This window comes from Notamacropus eugenii, chromosome 5, assembly GCF_028372415.1.
Source record: "Notamacropus eugenii isolate mMacEug1 chromosome 5, mMacEug1.pri_v2, whole genome shotgun sequence".
Lineage (NCBI taxonomy): Eukaryota > Metazoa > Chordata > Mammalia > Diprotodontia > Macropodidae > Notamacropus > Notamacropus eugenii.
In genome coordinates, this window is record NC_092876.1 from 23,508,070 (window position 1) to 23,531,330 (window position 23,261).

At 43.5% G+C, this 23,261-nt stretch overlaps 1 protein-coding gene across 2 annotated transcripts; it reads right to left on the bottom strand.

Annotated features, from left to right (window-relative positions):
- Nucleotides 1-3,278: 3,278 nt before the first annotated feature.
- Nucleotides 3,279-12,719, bottom strand: LOC140503611 (sialic acid-binding Ig-like lectin 5). Of its 2 annotated transcripts, none has more exons than XM_072607744.1 (9): nt 12,574-12,719; nt 12,128-12,490; nt 11,179-11,472; nt 10,645-10,695; nt 8,983-9,243; nt 8,598-8,882; nt 8,398-8,494; nt 3,657-3,713; nt 3,279-3,490 (listed from the first exon to the last, which is right to left on the bottom strand). In XM_072607744.1, exons 1-9 carry the CDS (start codon nt 12,611-12,613, stop codon nt 3,391-3,393), a joined length of 1,548 nt encoding a protein of 515 aa, XP_072463845.1. In that variant the 5' UTR covers nt 12,614-12,719; the 3' UTR covers nt 3,279-3,390. The 2 variants fall into 2 exon arrangements, with proteins under 2 accessions (XP_072463845.1, XP_072463846.1); XM_072607745.1 differs by having other exon boundaries at nt 3,403-3,490; nt 3,647-3,713.
- Between the last annotated feature and the right edge of the window lie 10,542 nt (nt 12,720-23,261).

Consider the following 23,261-nt stretch of genomic DNA (forward strand, 5'->3'; position numbering starts at 1 on the left):
TATTTTAGAAATGAGGCCTTTGTCAGAGACACAAGTTGTAAAAATTCTTTCCCATTTTTCTGTCTCTCTCCCAATCTTGATTGCATTGGCTTTTTTTATGCAAAAACTTTTCAATTTAATGTAATCACAATTATCTGTTTTGTATTTCACAATGTTCCCTATCTCTTATTTCATCACAAATTCTTGATTCTCCATAAATCTGACAAATAAACTATTCCTTATAATTTATATAATTTGTTTATAGTATCAGTCTTTACATCTAGATCATGTACCCATTTGGATTTTATTCTGGTATGCAGTGTCAGATACTGGTCTATACCTAATTTCTGCCACATGATTTTCCAGTTGTCCCAGCAGTTTTTATCAAACAGTGAGTTTTATCCTAGAAGCTAGGATCCCTGGGTTTATACAACAATAGATTGCTATAATCAATGACTACTGTGTCTTATGTACCTAACCTATTCCACTGATCTACCCCTAATTACTTAGCCAGTACAAAGTGGTTTTGATGATAGCTGCTTTATAACACAATTTAAGAACTGCTATGTTGAGCTATCTTTCCTAGCATTTCTTTTCATTAATTCCCTTGATATTTGGACCTTTTCTTCTTCTAGATGAATATTGATATATCTTTTTTGAACTCTATAAAATAATGTTTTGGTAGTTTGGTAGGTATGGCACTGAATAAGTAAATTAATTTGAGTTGAATTACCATTTGTAGTATATTATCTTGTGCTACCCACAAGCAACTAATATTTTTCCAATTACTTAGATCTGACTTTATTTGTGTGAAAAATATTTTGTAATTGTGTTCATATAGTCCCTGTGTTTGTTTTGGCAGGTAGACTCCCAAATATTTTATAATGTCTACAATAACTTTAAGTAGCATTTCTCTTTCCATCTCTTGCCATTGACCTTTATTAGTAATATGTAGAAATGTAGATGATTTATGTGGGTTTATTTTATATCCTGCAACTTTGCTAAACTTGTTTAGTATTTCAAGTATTTTTTTCTTGATTCTCTAGGGTTTTCTAAGTATACCATCATATCGTCCACAAAAAGTAATACCTTAGTTTCTTCTTTGCCTATTCCAACTCCTTCGATTTCTTTTTCTTTTCTTATTGCCAAAGCTAATATTTCTTGCACTATATTGAATAGTAGTGGTGATGGTGGACATCTTTGTTTCAATCCTGATCTTATTGGAAATTCATAAGCAAAAATTTATTAAATATGAACTGTGGTGAAGGAACCGGGGAGACAAAAGGGCAGAAGCAGGTCCTGTGCTCAAGGAGCTTACATACCCCTAAATTATGAGGAAGAGGAGATACAATATATACTCAGTTAAGTCATTGTGAGTTAAATCTGGTGTAGAGTTGGCCTTCCCACCAGGAAAAATTAGATGGAAGTCATGGGATCCTAGATGTGGAGTCATGTGCTACCTTCAAGATGATCTGGGGGAATCCCCTTATTTTAGTGGTGAGGAAATTTCAAGCCAGGAAAGATATGAGATATATGAAAGTTCACAAGGGTAAGAAGTACCTAAGGTGGAATTTGAACACAGATCCTATAATTAATTAGCCAGTGCTATCCTGTCCCCTGCCTCAACTAATGTTGTGATTATGGGTATGTCATTAACTTCTTAATGCCCTAAGCAATTCAGATAACTCTTTAAGTACAAAAGTACCAATATGCATTGAAAGATGGAATTTCCTGTGCCAGTGAAATCACAGGAGAGACAGAGAGCAAACAGAGATAAAAAATAAAGACAGTCAGAGAAAATAAGAGACATGAAGGAAAGGAAAAAGAAGAAAGGAAGATGAGAATAGGAAAGAGGAGAAGAAAGGAAGGAAGAAAGATAAAGAAAGAAAAAAGAAAAGCAGAAAGAAGAAGAAAGGCAACAAAGAAGGAAGGAAGGAAAGAAAGGAAAGAAGAAATAAAAAAGCAAGGGAAAAAAGAAAAGAAGGAAGAAAGAAAGAAAGGAAACAATAAAAACATTAGTAAATTGGAGTTTGAGTTCTGGCTTATCCCTTCCTGGTTGTGTTTTTTGTGCAGTGCTGTGTAGAAGATGAGGTTCTGGACTCCGAGTCAGGAAGACATGGGTATGCTAGCTTATCTGATATTTACTTGTGTGTATACCTTGAATAAATCTTTTAATCTCTCTTTCCTTGAATTTCCTGATGCATATAATGAGAGGGTTGGGCTCAGTAACCTCAAAGGTCCCATTTCTGGCTAAATCTAAGATATCCTATTTTTTCTGAGCCTCAGTTTCCTCACTAGTGAAATGAAGTTGGAAATACCCAGGCACCTTCATAGTAGGTACTTAGTAAATATTAAGATGAAATACTTGATAAATGCCCTTACTACTTGGGACTTACTCAGTACTGACATATTAGCACTTCTTGTGCTTGCATCTTATTTCCTTGCTTGACTGGAAGATGCACAGGGACAGTGAATTTGGAATAACTAAATCCTATATCTTCTCATGTACAGTCTGAAATGGAAAATTCTGGAGACTGTAGCTCTAACAATGTAGCCAACTAAGCTTAGTAAAGGCACAGTAAAGACACTCAGCCAAGTGAGTACAAGGGATTGACCCATTCAGGTGAGATGCTATATCCTGTGAAGTGCTAATATTACCCAGTAGTAGAGTGACCCAGCCTAGCAGTGAACTGGATGAATGAAGCAACAAGGCCAGAAAGCTAGCATACATAGCATGCTCAGCAGTGAACTTTGCAAGGACATTTCAGGAAGGAGAAAAGTCATTGAGGACTTGCAGTTTCAGAGTTTTTAGTTAGCTTAGACATATGTGTTCTCTCTCCATGTGCCTCATTATCATTCACTAAGAGTTGGTGCTCACTCCTTCTCTCCATACAGACATAACCTCTGTGTATTTGTTGGAAAGTCAGTCCCAGGTTTTGGGGATGGATGTTTTGGAATTCTTCTTCTTGTTGTTCCACTTGAATATTATTGGGAAGCACACTGGTGGGGGCTCAGGAGCTATGGAGTTTGAAATAATAGTGGTCCATGAAAATGCCCCCTAGAGCACAAGATGCCAGATAACTCTCGTAGGATCCCTGTCTGTGAAGAGGAGTCCAAGTTTGGGGAGCGACCACTACCCTGGGCTTGTGTTTGGTCCATTTACTAGACTGAAAGTTCCCTGATTATAGGGGGCATACCTTACCCAAATCTGTCTCTAGCAGGGGTTTAATAAATAGTTGTGGAATATAATAATGGAGGGAAGCAATTGACTTGTGAACCACCCAATGTAGAACCAAGGCTGAAGACTCAACTCATTGGAATTTAATCTCTGAGTACTCATTGAGGGGATCAGTGGATCCATGGTCTTCTCCAGCTTTCCCTGCTTGGAAGTTGAGACAAGCATAATGTAAATCATCTAGTCCATCCTCTGGAGCTGCTGGGGTTGGGACTCTGTCTACAGCTGGTGAAATGGGATTGAGGGACAGGTCCACCCTGGATGGTCTCTTGGGATCTTGGAGAAAGGGAAAGGGGGAGTTCAGTCAAAGCAGGTCCCAGCATCATGAGAGAAGGAGTAGAAAGTGGGGGGAGATGGCTTTGGGGCAGAGAGGGAGCTAGGGAGTGAGAGAGTTGGGTGAAAAATTGGGAGGTCAGGGCTGGCATACTCTACCTCCACTCACCCCCTGGATGCTTCTGCTGCTGCTGCTTCCACTGACTTCTTCCTGAGCTTCTTTACCCTGAGGAAGTAGAAAGACAGAGTTGGTACAGGGGAGAGAGCCTGAGATGTGGATGCAGAGGAGGGCCCTGTCACTCACTCTCTGCCTGACTCTGGACATACTATTTTCCCACAATTGTCTCCTGCTTTTTCATTTGTCAAATGAGGCATTCAGACTCTAGGGTCGCTAAGGTCCCTTCCCCTATGACATTCTCCTGTTCAGTGATCTCAGGGCTCCAAATTCCACAAGTCTATGAACAACAGGAGTGTGAGGCTTGCACACTCCTGTTGGATCAAGAGACTTGCACTTGGAAATATTTCCCCCTGATGTCTTGGGGAAATCCCTTTCTCCATCTAGGCCTCAGTGTCCTAATCTGTAAAATGAAAGGCTTGGATAACATTGTCTTCAAGGTCTGTTCAAGTTCTATATGCTGTGATCCTATGGGGTAACACTGTTCCCAGTCATCACAGGCTGAATGCTTTATCCACTATGCTTCTTAATGGGTCCTCACTGGAGCAAGGCAATCCTTTTACTCCTCTTTAATCAGTTCTCTATCCTGCTCCCCACAGCAGCACTCTCTGCTGTCTGAAATCTCTGCATATCTCCTGATTTGACAGCCAGAAATGTTTTCTATGTTACCCCCATCTTTAAGAAATGAAAATCATCAATCCCCTCTCGAAAGAGATCCCCAAATGAAAAGTCCCAGGAATATCATGGCCAAATTCCAGAACTCTGAGATCAGTGGGAAAATATTGTAAGCAGCCAGAAAGGAACAGTCCAAATACTGTGGAACCACAATCAATATCACATGAGATTTAGCTTTGGTTGCTACACAGGGTAGCTATGTATGAGAGTGGATAGAGTGCCAGGACTTAAGTTCAGCAAACTCTTCTTGCTGAGATCAAATCCAGCCTCAGATACTTACTAACTGTGTGACCCTGGGTATGTCACTTAACTCTGCCTCAATTTCTTCATCTGTCAAATGAGTTGGAGGAGTAAATGGTGAGCTACTCTAGTATTTTCCCCATGAAAACCTCAAATGGGGTCACAAAGAGTTAGGCCCAACTGACACAATTGGACTACAGGTTCAAGGGAACAGAGAGCTTGGCATATCATGTTCCAGAAGGCAAAGTGGCTAAGATTATTACCAAAAATAACCCAGCTGGCAAAACTGATTATAATCTTATATAATAAAATTGTACTCTGAATGAGGCAGAAAAGTTTCAAGCATTCCTAGTGCAAAGATGAGAGCTGAATAGGAAATCTGACATTCAAAAACAGGAATCAAGAGATGCTCAACAAGGTAAAATGAAAGAGAAATCATGAGGGACCCCATATGGTTAAACTGTTTAAATTCCTATGTGAGAAGATGATACTTGTAGCTCCTGAGAACTTTATCACTTTTGAGGCAGTTGGGAGCCAAGCACATAGACAGGAGGCAGAGGTACAAGACTATTATGTTGGGATGATGTCAAAGAAAAGAATGGAAAAGTGAGAAAGAGGGATGTACTGGGAGAAGGGGAAAGGGAGAAAAGAATGGGGAAAATTGTCACACATAAAAAAGGCATAAAAGGAAGAGCTTTTACAATGCAGGAGGAAGTAGAGGGGGGAGTGGTATCCTTTGGACCTCACTCTCATATGAATTGACTCAAAGAGAAACAATTGTCTCTCTCTCTCTCTCTCTCTCTCTCTCTCTCTCTCTCTCTCTCTCTCTCTCTCTCTCTCTCTCTCTCTTCCTCCCTTTCCCTGTCCCCCCTCTCTTTCTTTCCCTCCCTTTCCCTCTCTCTCTTTCTCCCTCTCTCCCTCCTCTCTCTGTTTCAAACACATATCCATCCCCTCCACAGGCACAAAAAGAGTCACATTTTAAAATTCATCTAATCCAACAGGGAAGGAGGCCAAGCAGAACTCTACTACAAAGCAGCAGTCATCAAAACAGTTTCATACTGAATAAGAAATAGAGTGGTTTATTAATGGATCAGGCACACAACATTCCAAAGGAAATGACCACAGTACCTAGAGTTGCTCAAGACAAACTCAAAAACCAAGCTAAGAATTCACTACTCAACAAAGACCATTGGATAAACTGGAAAGCAGTCCAGGAAAAATACGGTATACACCAAATCTCATCCCGATTAGCAAGATCAGCTCAAAGTGGATACATGATTTACATGCAAAGGATAATAACATAAGCACATTAGAGGAATATGGAGAAAATTTCTTGCCAAATCTATTGATAAGAGAAGAATTTTTTGATGGGGGCAAAAAATTGGACACTGAGGGTATATCCATCAATTGGGGAATAGCTGAAGAAATTGTAGTATATGATTATGGTGGAATACTCTTGTGCTATAAGCAATGGAAAAGTAGATGAGTTCAGAAAAGCATGGAAAGTTTTATATGGACTAATGCAAAGTGAAGGGAGCAGAACCAGACCCTTGTACATGGTAATAGCACGCATTTATTGTAAGGATGCTCAACCATGAGAGATTTATCTATTCTGATTAAGACAGTGATCCAAAAAAATTCCAAATGTCTCACTACGAAAAACTTCTCAACCTCCACTCTGTATGTAGATTGAAGCATGTTTTCCTTCTTTGTTTTTGCTTTTCCTGTTTTGGAAATTTGTTTTGCATGACTTCATATCTGTAATGGGTATTATATTTCTTTCTTCCTCAATGAACTGGGGGGGTAAGAATTTAAAACTGAAAGTAAAAATTTTAATTAAAAATGAAAAAAAAATAAAGTAAAAGACTGATACAGATGCAGAAGGAGCTCACCAACCCACTTGGCTTTTCAACGAAGACAGGCAACATAAAGAAGAATGAATACAAGTGTAGTAATGCTGTGGCAAGGTGTGATCAGGGTTTTTCAAGCTTGGGAAGGAGACAAAACTGGGAGAAAAGCTAAGGATGATGAAAAGGGTGGAGGGGAGAGTCAGGAAAAGGCACAGGGCCACTGTTTGTGGTAGAGGGAAAGGACATTGCCCTGCAGAGAGAAGGCAGATTTTCATCTTCTATCTGTTTTCTCCATCAAGGGGAATGACCAATGTACTTCGGAAAAGAATGTCATGAAAGTGACAAAGGAATTGAGAAAGCATGGAAGAATTTCACTTTGGGTGTTTGTAACAGTAAGCACCCCAACGTATGCTATCACAGGCTCTTAGATCTGCATTCATAAAAGGAAAGGCAACTTTGGAGGGGTTAACAATCACTTGAATCAAGTACGTGTATCAGAGAAAATCAAAATCAAAATTTCAGAGAAATTAAAAATCAACAGACAGAGCTTCCAGACTGCCTGACCACTAACATCCACATATCTTTGCCAGAGAGGGAAGCACCAACATCTGGGTTTTCAAAAAGCCTGGTTGGGGAGGGGTTGCTTAGCACCTTTCCAGATTCTCATCTGGCACACAGACTTGCTTCCAAAAACTAAGTCCCAAAGTAAAACCTCACCCTCAGAGTATTTATACACTTTTTACAGCATAACCCTCTGACCCAGGGCCTCAATAGAAACAAAAAGGTACTTGGCACCTTCCTACAAAACAACTCCCCTAGTCAAGCTTCCCTCAATGGGCAGGCCCAGCAATTCTTCAATCACATTATTCAATCAGAGGCACTTTTAGTAAAACAAAAATTGCAGAAGATCCCAATTTGATTGCCATTCTGGTGTTTAATTGGACTTTTGCTGGACTAGGTAAATTTCTTACAAGAATTTAGTTTTTTTCTTCCATTCAGAGGGAGAGAATACTAAAATTAAAAAAAAAATTAAACAGAACAGAGGCTCCATAAAATGGGGGATGTCATAATTTTTTTTTTAAAAGTTGGAATTTTTAGCCTCTTACCCTGGAATCTTTCCTCCTCATGTCCAGGGGAATATAAATTCCTGTTTGGAGGAATGATCTAGCCAGGCAGCAGACCACCTCTCCTTCATCTCACTTTGGGGAAAAGACCCTGGATGATGTGGGGCTAAATTCGGGTGTGCCCCTCACTGACTGTGACACAGAACCCATGATTCAGCTTGGGGAACTGAAAGAGGGGAGGGACCGAGGCAGGAAACAAGAGTATGCTAAGTACCTACTATGTGCTATGCACTGTGCCAAGGACTATACAGATGTGATGCTATTTAAAAATATAATAACAGTAGATAGCCTTCCCGTATCACTCACTGTGTGCTAGGCAGTGCACCACGCAATTACAAATAGATCCCATTTAGTTACAGCTAACATTTATATAGTGCCCTACAAGTTAGGTAGGTACTCTTGTTACCCCAGCTGGTAAATGAATAAACGGAGGCAAACAGTTTAAGGGACTTCCCTGGGTTCACACAGCTTCTAAATGTCTGAGGCAGGACTTGCCGCAGTGCTCTAGTCACTGCACCCCCAGCTTCCCCTTTTACTCCTGGAAGCTCACCTCAACTCAGGGGCCTGGATTATTGGAAATCAGGACTTGACTACATAAGGTCATAAGTGTGACCTTGAGCAACTCACTTTTCCTCTATGAATCTTTGTTTCTGAAAAAAGAAGGGTGCTGGATTTCTCTTCTGATTCTCAGTCTTATAATCCTATGAAATTTGTGCCTGAACTCAGGGAGACATCAGCCATCTGAGGATTTCTGAGACATCCAAGCAGGCCATCATTTCTTGAATTCCCTCCCCAAACCCCCTCCTCCCCACCACATCCTGTCCTCCTTCCAGCCTCCACACTCACAGAATAAGGGAGAGGGCTAGCAGACTTGTGGCACCAGCTCCACAGAGGACACCCAGGATCATACCTTGTGGGAACACATGAGATGGCGTGGGTCCATCTGGACAAAAGGGGAATGTGGGGTGAACAAGGGTGGTGATCATATTGGGTCCACTGTCCTCATGATCCTCTGCCCCAGCTGCCTTCCCTCCCTCATCCTTCACCTGGCAGCAGCTGGAAGAGCATGGTATGGGTCCCCTGGGGGTTCTTTCCCTCACAGCTGACAGTGATGTTGGGGACCCTGTCCACCTTCACTCTCAGGCTGCTGTTGGCCCAGGACTCAGACATGGTTGATGTTACCTGGAAGGTGTCACTGCTACTATTGTCCTCCACAGGCTTCCCCTCTACCCACCAAAGCAAGGAAGGGGCTGGCTCTGCTTGGACAGAACAGGTACAGAACAAGCCCTCCTTGAGCCAGAAGCAGGAAGGGTTGATAATTCTTGGAGAATCTGTGGAAAGACGCAGGAGACCCCCTCTCTTAGTGCGTGACACACTACTCTCCCCACCAGGACCCAAGCACCCCATGATGCCCAGCCCCCTCACACTCACACTGCACAGAGACTCTCAGGAAGGCCTGCTTGGAGCCCAGAGGATGCTGAGCCAGGCAGGTGTAATTGCCTCCATCTGCTGGGCCCAGGTGGGGCAGATCCAGGTGCAGGACTCCATCCTCTGAGGGTTGGGAAGAGGCCAGCGTTTGGTTCCCCAGGATCCAGCTCAGTGTAGCTGGGGGATTGCTGTTGGCAGCACAGAGCATGTGAAGGGACTGTCCCTCCTGCACCACAAGAGCTGAACTGTTTCCTGGAACAAAAACTGAAAAAGACCAGGAGGTCCCAGAACTGAGAACCTGGAGGGACCTCAGACACCCCCTGTTTCCCACCTTCAAGGTACCCAGCAGGCACATGGCAGCTAGAAAGCTGGTGTGACTCCCCCAAGATCCCACCAGGAAGGGGCAAGTGGGAGAGGATAGGACCCCAGGCAGGAAGGGGAACCCCAGGCCCAGCCCAGCCTGGATTCCTGCCCCTTCTCCCTGCCCTGCATCTTCCCTGGCTGCTCCCCAGACCATGGAGGCCTCCCCTGCCTCTGCTGCTGCCAGGGCACACTCAGCCTAGGTGGTGTTCCTGCCTTTGCCTCAGGTTGGGTTTTGTTTGTCTTCTTTTCCTCCCTCCTTCATTCTTTTCTACTTTACTTTCCTTTTTTCTTCCTTCTTTCATTCTTTCTTTATCTCTTTTACATCTTGCCTTTGTGCCTTTTTCTTTCTTCTTGCCCTTTCTTCTCCTTTCTTCCTTTGCCACTTCTTCCCTTTTCCTTTCTATCCATTTTCTTCCTTATTTCTATCTGGCTTTCTTCCTTCCTTCTGTATTTCTATATTTGGCTTCTTCCATCCCTCTTCCCTCCTTCCTTTCTATATTACTTTCTTTACCTTTCGTTTCCTTCATCTCTTACTTGTATCCTGTCTTTTTTTCTTACTTCCTCTCTCTGTCTCTCTCTGTCACTGTACTAATTAAGCGAAAGTTAATGTGAATCACAGACACAACAAACAAGGTCGCAGGAGACTGAAATGTCTGCACGCTGAGCCTGACAATCTAAATCTGGGGAGATGTCATCACTGTAGCTGGAACCCCCCGTACTCACCACTAGGATCCACTTTCCTACCACCAGCTGCCCTGGGACCCATGTAACAAAACCTCCTCCTCTGGACTGGACGATAGAGATCCAGGTCAGCTTTCCCAAGAAGGAAACCTTGATAGGTCTAGTAGGAAGAGCACTGCCCTGGGAACTGAGTCTCAACTTAGGACTTGACCCTCTCAGGCCAAGCCTGGTGCAACGGAGAGGTCACTATATTCAGTCTCTACATTTAGACTTCACACCTCTCTGGTGCTGGGGACCTCTGTGAGCTAAGTCAGGCCCTGCCCACAGCTCTGAGGCTCAGTTTCCTCATCTGGAAAGTGGGGACAAGAACTCTCTCACTTCCATCTCATGGAACTGCTGGGAGGAAAATTCTTTTTAATCCTTAAAGTCAAGAGTAAATGAGAGCTGATGTAAGTCCAGGAGGTGAAGAGTCACTTAACCCAAAGAGAACCTAGGCCTGCAGAGTGAGAGAAACTGTTTCCCCTATCTCCCTCCTCCCCCTGATATCTACACCCACCCTCAGAGGAGAAGCTGAAGCCCCCAGGTTCCTTCCCTGCCCTCCCTCTGGGGTTCTGCTCATACCTGTTGTCCTATTGCCCTGGGCCATGGTGATGGTCACATTCTGCACAGCATCTGCAACAGAAGCACCAGGCTGGCTGGGGGGGGGCTCTCTGCCCAGCCCAGCATCAGGCAGGGAAGACATTAAATTCCAGAATCACAGACTACAATTGAAACCATGGAGGCTCAGAGAGAGAGAAAATAGGAAATCCCTGGCCCAGCTAAGAGGTGTAGTAAGTAGAGCCCTGGACCTGGAGTCAGGAGGACCTGAGTTCAAATCCAACCTCAGACACTTGATATACTTACTAGCTGTGTGACCTTGGGCAAATCACTTAACCCCAACTGCCTTGTCTTCCCACCTCCACGAGTAAATAAATGAATGAATGAATAAAAATTGGAAATTCCAGCCTTTGTTTGCATTGGGAGGCAGCTTTCTCTGCCCTGGCTCAGGAAAAAGGCATCTGATTTCACAGGGTTGGGCTTAGAGCCTGGTGCCTAAATACAGTCTTCCCTTAGCCCCTCTTTTGTAGGATGCAGGCCTTCTGCCCCAGCACTCACAGGACACATTGAGTTGGACAGTTCTCTCTGAGCTCAAACGACCTCCAGGAAGTGTCACCTGACAGGTGAGGTTGGTGCCATGATGCTGGTGCCTAGGGATGAAGGATACCCGAGAGGAGTGGGGTGGCTCAGAGCTTTGTGACTTGGAGGAGAGAGCAGCCCCCATCCAGGAGAATTTGAAGGGTCTGTTTCCCCCACAGGCCCAAGAAAATGTGCAGTTCAAAGTCACTGGGATTCTCGACTCTAACACCTCTGGAATAGCAATGTCTGGTTTCTGGATCACATTTGGAGAGCCTGGTGAGAGACAGTAAGACATGGTCTGGGGAGGGGAATTAGGCCTTTAGTGTCCTTCCAGATGCTGTTACCTACCCCACTCCTATGGTTCCCACAGTGTTCCCCTCATAGCAGGCTGTCATTTAGGCCCCATCATCTCCTTACCAGCCTCCTAGGGGCATCCTCTTCATCCTCAGCCCCTGCGTCACTCATAGATTATAGGTCAAAAGGAAGGTATATTAAAAGCAGTAGAAAATAACACTTTCATTGTACATAAGGGTTAACTGAATCCCAGAGAGGGAGGGGAAATAATAGGGCAAAATGCCCCAAAGAGAGTCAGGCAGAGACCTGGGATTTGAATCTCTTTTCTTTGGCAGCAGCTCCTTTTCAACAGAGATCTTTTCAGCAGAACAATGGCCCCTCTAAGCCTTGTCTGGGGTCCTGGTTCCTCACCAAGGGGACCCCACCAAGTTCTCTTCCCTCTATAGCTCTGGATCTTTAAGCAAGGTCTTCACATCCTTCCCTGGATCTGCCCTGCTTCCTGAGTGGCTTCTCTATGTGTCTTCCACATTGTCTTACCCTTTCCACAGACAGGATCATGGTCTCCAAAGACAGCCCATTCCCCAGACCTCCCTGCCTCATGCACTAAGGGCCTCCTAGGGGAGGAGCATCCTACCTGTCACATTCACATAAAGTTCAGGTTGTAGGTAACTGTACAGACCATCTCCTTTACTCAAATAGAAGTAGTATGTCCCCTTGTCTGAAGATTGGGCATCTGTGATGCTCAGAGAGCAATTGTTCATCCTGGGATTCCCAAGGAGATGGAATCTCCCCTGGACTTGCTCCATCACTGTCCAATACGGGTCACTTGTGGCCACAAGACGGTAACCGTAATATTCTTTTTTGAACCAGTAGCCATGAACTCTGCTGTAGCCATAAGGTGATGTGCTGTAGTCTTCAATGGTGCAGAGGATGTGGGCACACATCCCCTCCTGCACAGTCACCGAGCGTTGTATATTCAGTCTTTGGGACAGGGACCCTGAGGGCAGACAGAGGCCTGGTCAGCATTTCCAACTCTTCTCACCCCTCAGACCAGCCTCCCTCTGCCCCAACACCACTCACCCTCCCAGAGCAGGGGCAGGAGCAGCAGCAGCAGCAGCATGGATGAGATAGGAGAGAGGCAGGCTCTGGTGGGCTTTCTGTCACTCCCTGAACACCATGGCTCCCTGTGGCCATCTATGTCAGGCTCAGAGAAAAAAGGAAGAGGAAACAGGAAACCCTGGTGTGAAAAGGAGGGGAGGACCACCCTCAGAAGAGGAACTCCTGTCCTCTCCCCACAGTGGGTTTCTGTCCTCCTTAGCTGAGCTCAGTGGGGAGGGTCCTCCTGTCCTGGGCCAGCTGCAGGGACAGTCAGGACTCAGGTGCTGGGGGAGGACAGATCTGCTGCCCAGGCTGGGGCTGTGGGTCTTATATGGACCAGCTTGTCTACGTGGCTCATGGGGGGCAGTGACCAGTGCCTGTCCCAGAGCTGGTGATGACCATTAAACACTGCTGCCCCTGTCCTGTGAAAGGGCACCAGGGATCAGGAAGACCTGAGCTGAAATCCTGCCTCAGGCATCTCCTGTCAGTCTTTCCTCTGTCTGAGCCTCAGTTTTCCCATGTGTAAAATGGGGACAATTACAACACCCATCTCTCAGCCTTATTGTGAGGATCAAATGTGATATTCACCAAGTGTTGTGAAGACCTTGAACCATGGCACAAAGGGTGGTGATGATGGTTACAACTTCACTCTCCTCTAAGATCTCTCCCACCCAGGTCTAGTAGCCAACTGCCTGTTTCTTAGGCATGGCATTCCATCTCTCATCTCCATGCCTTTGCCCTGGCTGTGTCCTGTGCCCGGAAGGCTTACATTCCTCATTTCCTTTTTCTTGACTTGAATCAAGTCTCAGCTATATAATGCAACTTCCTACTTCACCTTTCCATTTATTTTTTCTGCTCTCCCTGTCCCTTGTCAGTACCTGGCTATGGATTTCCTGGTGAATTGAGCCTGGTTTTTTCTATCTTGTTATTCTCAGTGCATATGACAGTGCCTGGCACACAGTAAGCACTTAATCAATGCTGGGTGACTCTTGGCTGGATGCCAATTCTTTTCATGTGGATTCCCATGGTCTTGACTCTCAGTGTCTTTCTGGATTCACCTTTCCCATGATGCTTCAGTTCACACTGACCTTCATGTGCTTCTCTGTATTCCTATAACCACACGAGTGCCATTTTCCAGAGTTTTCATCCCTCATAATTCATTCAGTTTCCCTACATCTGTGGGTCTCCCCTGTCTTTTTACTTATGCTGGTGTCATGAATTTTGTTGTGAATGTTCTAGCAGGTCTCGGATCTTTGGGTCAATGTCTTTTATCTCCTTGGGATTCAATCTCAGTAAAAACAATTGTCAGCTTATCTATGCAGGTCAGATCCTGTTCTCCAATTTTTCAGCAATGGCACATGAAGAGCCTCCTCTGTGCCAGGCACTGTGCAGGGCCCTGCTGATGCAGAGACATGGGAGATGTGCCTGCCCTCAGGAAGCTTAGGGGCAGCTTAGTGCAGGAGGAGGATAAGGTCCAGCAGAACCTCGTGAAAACCTCTTCTGGGCTCACTCAGCTTCTACTGATCAGACTGACAGTGGAGGGTGAGTGGGGAAGACTAAAACACTCCCCCTGGGCTCTCCCTCTGGTGTCTCAGCTACCCTGTGCTGTAAAGTCCAAGGTCAGCCTCCTTCAGGCCCTCCCCAACTTACAGTCTTCCAGCTCTGGGCTTCCCCCTTCATGGATTAGCTGAGTCCTGGCTCTGATTCTTTCACTCAGTGCCATGATGATTCCCTTGTGCCCAATATCTACCTTCATCCAATGACTCAGTGTCCTAGAATGCCTTCAAATTGACTGAAGGCTTATCCATACATTGTGGGGAGTTAAGAGAAAAATCCCTAAATGCCTGTTTTGAGGTGGGATTGATTGATTGATTGATTGATTCCCTCCTGGGATCTGGGCCTCCAGTGATTAATTGGTGTGAGGCTGGACCCCCATCCCTCCACAACAAATATGCTCATTAATATGGAAATTTGAGGCCAGCTCAGAAACCCTACGATGGAAGCATCCATGTGGGAGATGACATTTCAGATTATCTAGACACCCTGCCAAGTCCTCTTATACTACCTATAACTAGTGAAATCCTGCCTGTTTTGGAACAAATATAGGAATGTTGCTATGTTTAAATGTATGTGTATATCTATCTATCTGTCTATCTACAAAATTTTGTGCTTAGTCTTCAACCATGATGTCGTTGTCTTAGTTTTATCTCTTCACATGATCAAATTTTATTGGATTGAATCAGATAAATGATACCTGGAGACAAAAATTCCAGTGTCATGAAAAGAACAGTTTAACTGGTCATTTACTTCTCTCCTTTTGTATGTTATTTGAAAATATTATTACATATTATGCTTTAAGGGATTATTTGCAGCAAAACCCATTTTCCTATTCTTTTATTTTGAATTTATGTACATATGTATGCACGTGTGTATGTGTTTATGTATGTGTATATATAGATACATCCCATGGGAAATAATTTATTGCTTTTCTTCTATCACCCCATCCCTCTCCCCCCCCCCCATTTTTGTACAGTTGGAAAGATTTACATTTAGGATTAGAATTTTTAAATTTACATTATCCTCACCATTGAAAATAAATTTCCAAGTAATTGAGGAAGCAAAGCTTAGAAAGGAGTAATATTGTATATTGCTTCCATGTTCTCATGAGAGGGAATGTGGGAATCAGTTTGGGGAAAATATGAAATGGAGTGTTTGGGAAAAGACCAAAGATGCAAGAAACAAAAGCATTTCCCTCCCATATTGAGATTATCTCAGTATACTAGACAATAGGAAAGTGGAATTAGTCCATTTGATGACAGGTATGATTTTATACAATAAGTATGAGATATTTCAACTATCCACATCTCTCTTTGTCTCTTTCTCTATCTCATTTCCTCTCTTCTCTTTCTGTCTTTTTGTCTTTCATTCTTTCTATCTCTCCTTTTCTCTTCTCACATATCTCTCTCTTAAATACACAAAAAGTACTCAATTTCTCAAAGAGAGGGAAGAAATAGGAGGGAAATAGAGAATTGGGAACTCCAAAGTTAATAAAAGTAACATTTAGAAGTTTACATGACTGGGAAATATTTGATAAAATAAATAAAAATAATTTTTAAAAGGTCATGAAAAAGGAAATTTTAGAAGGGGAAACATGATCTCAGTTTACAAGAGGGAAGAAGACAGTCTACTAACTGAAGGACTATGAGCTTGGCTTCAGTTCTCAAGGTTATGGCAGAATGGATTATTAAAGAGATACTTGGATCATCATTAGACAGTGAAGTAGTGATGGTGACCAGCCAGCTTGACTTCCCCAATCAAAGATCATCCCAGACTCTCCTGGCTTCCTTTTCTGGACACAATCAGTAACTTAGTAGAGGAAGAGAATGAAGCTGTGGACATAGAAAGCTTGGATTTGAGCACAGCATTGGAACGGTGATCATATCCTATGGAGATGACAGAAAACAATACAGTTAAGTGCTTTATCACTGGTTTGATGGCTGTACTCAGCAGTTTCTGATGGTTCAGTGTCATCATGGCAAGAGGTCTCCAGGAGACTAACCCAGAAATCTGTCCTGGGGTGTGTGCTGTGCAGCATTTTTACCATTGACTTGGATAAAGGCATACATGATCTGCTCATCAGATTTTGACATGAGAGAGTTCTCAGATATAGGGAACACAGTGGATGAGGCAAGATGAAAAAAGATGTCAAGAGCCTGCAAACGTGGGCTTTATCTAATGATCTATCATTTTACAGAAGCCACTATGTGGCCCAAGGGATAAAGATTTGGGCTTGAAATCAGGGAGAGCTGAGTGCTATCCTCAAACATTTAGAGTTGTGTCATCCTGGGCAAGTCACTTCACCTCTGTTTGCCTCAGTTTCCTCCACTGTCAAATGGAAATAAGAATAGCCCCCACCTGCCAGGGTTGTTGTGATGATCAAATGCCCTTACGGTTCCAAAAGTGTTTAGCCTAATACCTGGCATTATGGGTACTATAGAAATTCTCATTTTCTTACCTTTTTCCCAACAGGAGAAATGCAAAGTTTCACCCTTGGGTGCAAAAATGAATTTCCTGATTGTGAATCACTACCAGCACAGAAGTGGAGAGGCCTCTGAATTCCCCTGCGTAAAAAGCTGCACTTTGCCACAGCCTGCCTAGCACAAGTGTCCCTGCCCTGAACAACCTTTCCAGTTCCCTCCCAGCATTCTCGGGCAGCCCCATCACTGCTTGTTTATTCCAGTCCTATTCTACTCCGCTTCCCCATAGGGCTTATTATTTGAACCAAGTACTTCTGGAACTCAGAAACTTCCTCCCTCAGGAGAAGGTGGACCTCAGAGGTTCTCAAAGTGGGTGATGCTACCCCCTGGGGTGATGGAACACTCTTGGTGGTGGTCATAGCCTTGGGTGCAGTTGGGGGGTGCTGAATAATAATTAGGGGCAATGGAAGCATAAGGAAAGAAGAGAACATTTTGAAAAACTGATCCTACATGTTTCATCTGTTCTGCAACGGAGTTAAAGTTATACTGATTACATTGCTTTCCAAATTAGCACACAAAATGCAAGTTATAAAGCCATCAATGGTCAGGTCCCACAACAGGTCTTACAAGCAAGTGTTGGCAGCAAGCATGTCTCCCTTTGTCAGGAAGTCCAGCAGGCATTGTCAGGAATATGTGCATGTACTGATAGTTTACAACATGATACTATTCAGTTATATGATGCAATACTGTGTCATCAAAATTTCAATGCAGCAAAAATATTGAAAATTTGTCATGTTATTTAATTTAATATGCATGATTTAAAATAAATCATATTTTTTCAAATGATACAATTTCAAAAAAATAATTAAAGGATTAAAGAATGAAGATTTCCTGGGATAGAGTGTGGGGTCTCACTGAGTATTTTTTTTAAAGGAGACAGTAGGTCAAATAAGTTTGGGAACTTCTGGTGGGCCTTAGAAGAAAAGCTTGTCATCAGAGAGGGAGACTTCCCTAGAGATGAACTGTACCCATTGTAACCATCTCTACTCCTTGTTCCCTCTGACACAGTCCATTGACTTTTCTAATATGATCCTTCTCTGGGGCTGAGACCTAACTCCAAATTCTATGCACTCTCTGCCCTAGGGATCACACCATAACCCCAAAGACCTCCAGTCACTAAGAAGGGCCAAGTAATCTCAAGTCTCTCTTCTGCATGAACTGAACAAAGGCTCTTGTATGAATTAGGCAACACTAAAAATGCTCTTCCTCATGTCTGGTCTTGCTTTAGCTTTTGTAATGAGAAACCTCAGCAATGCGGTTTATGTTATTTTGGAGTATGGGTTAACCATTTTACAATATCTCAATCAGTTTCTACTAAGTGTAATCTTGCTCAGTTTGGATTATTTAACCTTAGCATATCAACAAAAAAAACCTTTTCCCCCACTTTGTGTATACATACAACATGTGCTTTTGTGTCCTGAAACTCTAATATCAATTATGACACTTGTAGTAAGTGAAATGTGGGATTTCTCCATGTCAGTGTCCTCTGTATTCAGTTGATCTTAACTTCACTCTCTGTTTCCACTATGTCTGTGAAGTTGATCTGTATGATTTCTTCACCATTATCATGGTATTCATCACATTATGTATTTCTGGAAGAACTTCAGTTTTTAAGTCCTTTCTCTCTGTACCCTCGGAAAGCTCAGTTAGATTGGGATGTAGATAGCTAAGATATTTTCCTAGATTTCTAATACTTGAATTTTGTTCTTTCTCCCTCTAAATCATTCTTGCACATTTTATCAGTGAAAGGTCAAGAGTGAATGTCACCAACATTGGAATGGTCCTTTACTCCTTGGAGGAAGGTGCTCCAGACACCTTGTAGGACTTGTTATTGGGGGGCTGTCAATTGAACTACATGATTTTGAGCCTCCTTATCCAATTTGCTTTATTTTATCCTTAGCATATGGAAAATAACAACAATAAAATGGTTCCCCTTCTTTATGAACACACACTACATCTACTATGGCGATCTGAAAGTTGAAGGTGAATTATGACATTTCTTAGTAAGTTAAGTGTGGGACTTCTCCATGTCAGTGTCCTCTGATTCAGTCAATCTCAGCGTGACTCTCTGACCCCACTATGTCTGTGAAGCTTTTTGTATTATTCCTTAACCACCTTCATGGTAGTTCTCTCATTGTGTGTTTCTGGAAGGACTACAGTTTTAGATTCTTTCTTTTCATTCTAACTGGAAGCTCAGTTAGGTTGGCTTGGGTTATAGATACCTTAGTTGTTTTTCCAGATTTGAAATATTTTGATTTCTTCTTCTTCCTCCTTCTAACTCCTCCTTGCACTTTTAGACAGTCAAAGATCCAGAGTGGATGTCACCTGAAAGAGAAAGATCATTTAGTTCCTTCCACAGATTTGCTGTTTGTCTTTCATTCTTGAAGATGTCCAATGGCATCAGGAGGGTGATAATGTCCTGACTAACAAGTGAATTGAATGTGAGTGGGGCAGAACTGTGCAAAATCATCAGTCTCACCTCCTCCAGAGTGCCTAGAGTCCAGTGGCCAGACATGGATTAAGACCACTGGTGATGACCCAGGGTTCACTGAGAGACCTTGGCGTTTTTCACCTGGGTCTTTCCCAGGTCTCAGTTTGTTTGGGCCAACACCCATTCAGTATTTAAAGACTAGGTAAGAACAGAGGGAAAAGGTGGTGTAGTTGGCCTTCCCAAAAAGAATCAGTGTTGGAGGAGAGACGACCCTTAGAGTTTCTGGCCAGAACAGAAACAATTGCTGTTTACACTCACTCTGAGCCATATCAGCACAAGCAATGAGCAAGCAAGGCTTGTGCTGGGACCCATTACTGGCTAATCAGTGAAAGGAAAAGTAATTTGAATTTAAAGGCAGAGTCAAGTGGCTGCCTCTGAATCCTAATGGCCTTTCTTAAAGCCTGGCTTTCCAGAGCTGTAGTTCAAGAAATCATAAATGAAAACTACATGAGACAAGAGTTAATTGTCTCAGCTTTAAAGGAAAAACCGATGATCGAATGAAAAAATGGGAAGAAAAACTTAGTTACTAAACCCCATGATACCTTGTGAAATATAAACAGTCAGAATTGATGTTCCTTTGGACAGAGCACCCATATGTGGGGGTAAAACTCCCCATGTGGACAGAGGGAGAGGACCAGGAGGAGGAGGAAAGTACAATAATGCCCAACTGAACCTGGCCTCTCCAGGTTGGCAGCTTCTCCTTCTCACAGTTACCTGTTCTTCCAGAATTCTTCAGGAGGGCCAATGAAATCAGGAGGTGGATAATGTCCTGACTTGGACATGAATTAGATTTGAGGGGGCAGAGCTGTGCAAAGTCATCAGTCTCACTCTCTCTCCAATCTTTCATAGGAGAATTAGTGAAAAAGCATTAAGTAATTAAACTCAGATTACAGGAAGGGTAAGGGAGAGAGGACAATGTTCTTCAAGTATTTTATGGGCAGTCAGTGAAAATGGGATTTGACTTATTCAGTTCAGCCCCAGAGGGCAAAAGCAGCAGGAAATGATGGAGGGAGCCCTGAGGTCAATTTGGGCTTGATATGAGGAAAGACTTCCTGACTGTGAGAGCTAAGCAAAGATGGGTAGAGGGCTCAGGGAAGCAGTGAGGGCCTAGTCAATCAGTAAGTATTTATTTGAGGCCTACCACATCCTTGTCTGCGTTCCAGGTGTGAAAACAGAAGGTCAAAGAATGAATCAACTGCTGCTCATAATGAGATTAGATTCTAATGGAGAAAAAATGAATCATCTGTGTATAAATACATAAAGATGTGTACACCCATGTCCATGTATATGTGTGAGTTTATATATGTGTATACATACAAAAATATGCGTATATATTTAGATATATATGTACATTCGTATAGAGTTAGCTATTGGTATAGTTATATATTATTTCATATTCATTCTGCAGACATAGTCAATATCAAATTTCTTCATGTGTCTCTCTGTACACATGCATGCTGATGTCCATTTCATTTCAGCCACAGCTCATGAGGACTTTTCGTCTCACCTCCTGGAGCCACCCCAGCATTCAGGGCCTCCTCCACCCTCCCCTGAATCACTGCATGCACCTGCTCATTATTCTCTCTCCCTTCCTGGCCTCCTCCATCCCTTCAGGTGCCAAATCACTATTGCTAAAGCACAGATAGAGTCATGTCATTTCCCTGCTCAGAAAGCTTTACTGGCTCCCCACTGCTCCTAGGAAACAGGACTGGATCCTTCACTGGGCATACAAAGCCCTTGGCAAGCTGGCTCCACAATGTGCCAGGCAGGGCACCACAGGCTTTCCCATCTCATCTGATCCTCACAGCAACCCTGAGGGTGTTGTTATTATCCCCATTTCCCAGAGGATGAAACTGAGGCCAACAGAGTTTATGTGACTTGCTCTGGGTTACAAAGTTTGTGTGAGGCTCAATGTGGACTTAGACCTTCAGGACTCCAGACCCAGAACTCTGTTCAATATGCCACCTAGCAGCCCCTAGGATTACAAAAGGAATGTGGATTTATGTTTGGACTTACTGAATCCTTCCTTAGCCCTAGCTTGCCTAGGTCAAATTTCTCTTTCCTAGACAACCATCCCACTTCCCTCACAGCATCCCCCCTTTGTTCCTGTTCATTCTTCTGTGCTCATCCATTGAACTTTGTGGAACCTCAGTCTCTTTGGAACTCACTCCCCTTGAGGTCAGACCAGTGCCCTCCTTTCCAAAATGACTTTGAACATGTCTTTGATTTGATATTCTAGAAACATCTGATTTGTGCCTGGGCAGAACAAAACTTCCCAGAAGCCTGAGGGACTGTCTCATTATATCTCTGTGTGCCCAGAACCCAGAACTGTGCCTGGAAGGGAATTGGCCATAAGTAAATTCTAGTTGTTTGGCAATGATGTGGATTGAACTGTCATTGCTCTGCCACTACCTCACTGGGCAGCTGTGGATGAATCCTTCCCCCTGAGAGCTGGGGACTCATCCAACAAGGGAAAATTGGAGGAGGATTTTAACGTTCCTTCCAGTTTTAAGGTCCTGTGCTCAGATGGCTGGGACAGGTCTTCAAGATCTGATATTCCATGTTCTCTGGGTCTTTCCAGCTCTGAAACTTGAGGGAAAGCCAGAGAATGTTGATGGAGAGGAATAAGTCAGGACTTGGTACCCCACTGTTAACATGAGCTGTTCAGTGTTCTGTGGTCTAATGGGAAGGATGTTGCCTCTTATCAATTCCACGTCCATTTCCATTCTAGGCCAGTCCCATGTCATTTAGTTTCTAAGCCAAGACAGTAAGGCAAGAGTCCTTTATTCAACCATAGGTTAAAGAGTGGGACTGATTAGTGTGACATTTAAAAACATTAGAAAGATATAATTTCTGAGCGATTATCATTTTATTAATAAGCCCGCAGATTATTAGTAAAAAGATGGTCATTTGACCTCCCTCTTGGACCAAATGCCATTATGGGGGGCAGAGGTCACACTTTACATTCCCTTGAAAAGAATAAGTGCTCTATCAAACAGCAACAAAAGCTAATTTTTACCTGATTGGAGATGGGCTATATTAAAATGAAGAGCTGGGTATCTCTTACATAGGGAAAATATTTCTCTAGCAGAGCAGCTTTAGGCCACCATATCAAAGGATATATATCCCACCAAAATCCGAGCAGAATAGCAGTTTCCTCCAGGGTGGATCCTTGAATGGGAAAGGGAATTCAATCTCATCATGAGTGATGTCCTTAAGAACTGAACTTAAAATCTGAACTTTAGAGGGGAAAGCTCTGAATCTCTGCCCACACCTGTTATTGGTTATTGATAGTCAATTTTCACATTACAGTGTCAGTGGTTGACTTTGAAACATCCCTAAAACTTGACAATTTTGCATTGACTGGTCACTGTATGGAAGGTGGGAGTCAATGGAAATGCAAATATGATTAACATCAATAGTTTCATGGAGTATTTTCCTTGCTCTGCATTCTTACATTACTAGTGGACTGAAATAAAGACTGCCCTATATCAAGAATGATGTGGTGCCCTACTGGTGCTTGCAGAAGACATCTTTTGCTCCCATCTGCAGTGACCTAGAAGTGAGGTAATTCTGAGCTTCCAAGTGAAAACTTCATCAAGGCACCAAACAATGACTGGAGAGCAGACTCCCCAGGCCTGACTTTGGGCTGGGTGGGTTCATGACTTGGGGTTTTGGCCTGCAAACCTGAAGAGGTCCCCTCACTCTCCTCCCACCTCTGGAGGGTAGAGTGACACACTCCTCACACAGCCTGCCTTCACTGAAGACAGAAAGTACCCTCCCGATTCACTGCAGCCTGCTGCCCTGCCTGGTTAATCCAGGGAACAGGATCCCCCTGCTGTAGGGACCTCCTTTGACTGAGACTGTTGTGGATGTGCTGAGAAGCCCTGATTGGAGCCAGTTGGATTCTAGGGACCCTTCCCACCAATGTGGGGAGCCTTTGTATGAGACTGGGACCTCCCCACGTGACATGTTTGGGAAGTGACCCCTCGGGAAGCTGTGAGGTTTCACAGGGAAAATGAGCCCATGAGTAAAAGAAGGGAGCTGCCAACTTCTCATGGCAAAGATGGAGAACAGCAGCAGAGTCTTGGAAGGAGCAGGACGTTCCACTCCCTGCACCCCAGTGGGAGACACACATTTCT

Coding starts and splice junctions, on each gene's coding strand:
- LOC140503611 (XM_072607744.1), bottom strand. CDS start 12,613: ATGCTGCTGCTGCTGCTGCTCCTGCCCCTGCTCTGGGAGG. Junction 12,491..12,573: donor CCTGCCCCTGCTCTGGGAGG/GTGAGTGGTGTT, acceptor GTCTGCCCTCAG/GGTCCCTGTCCCAAAGACTG. Junction 9,244..10,644: donor CCAGGGCAATAGGACAACAG/GTATGAGCAGAA, acceptor GGTCTTTTTCAG/TTTTTGTTCCAGGAAACAGT.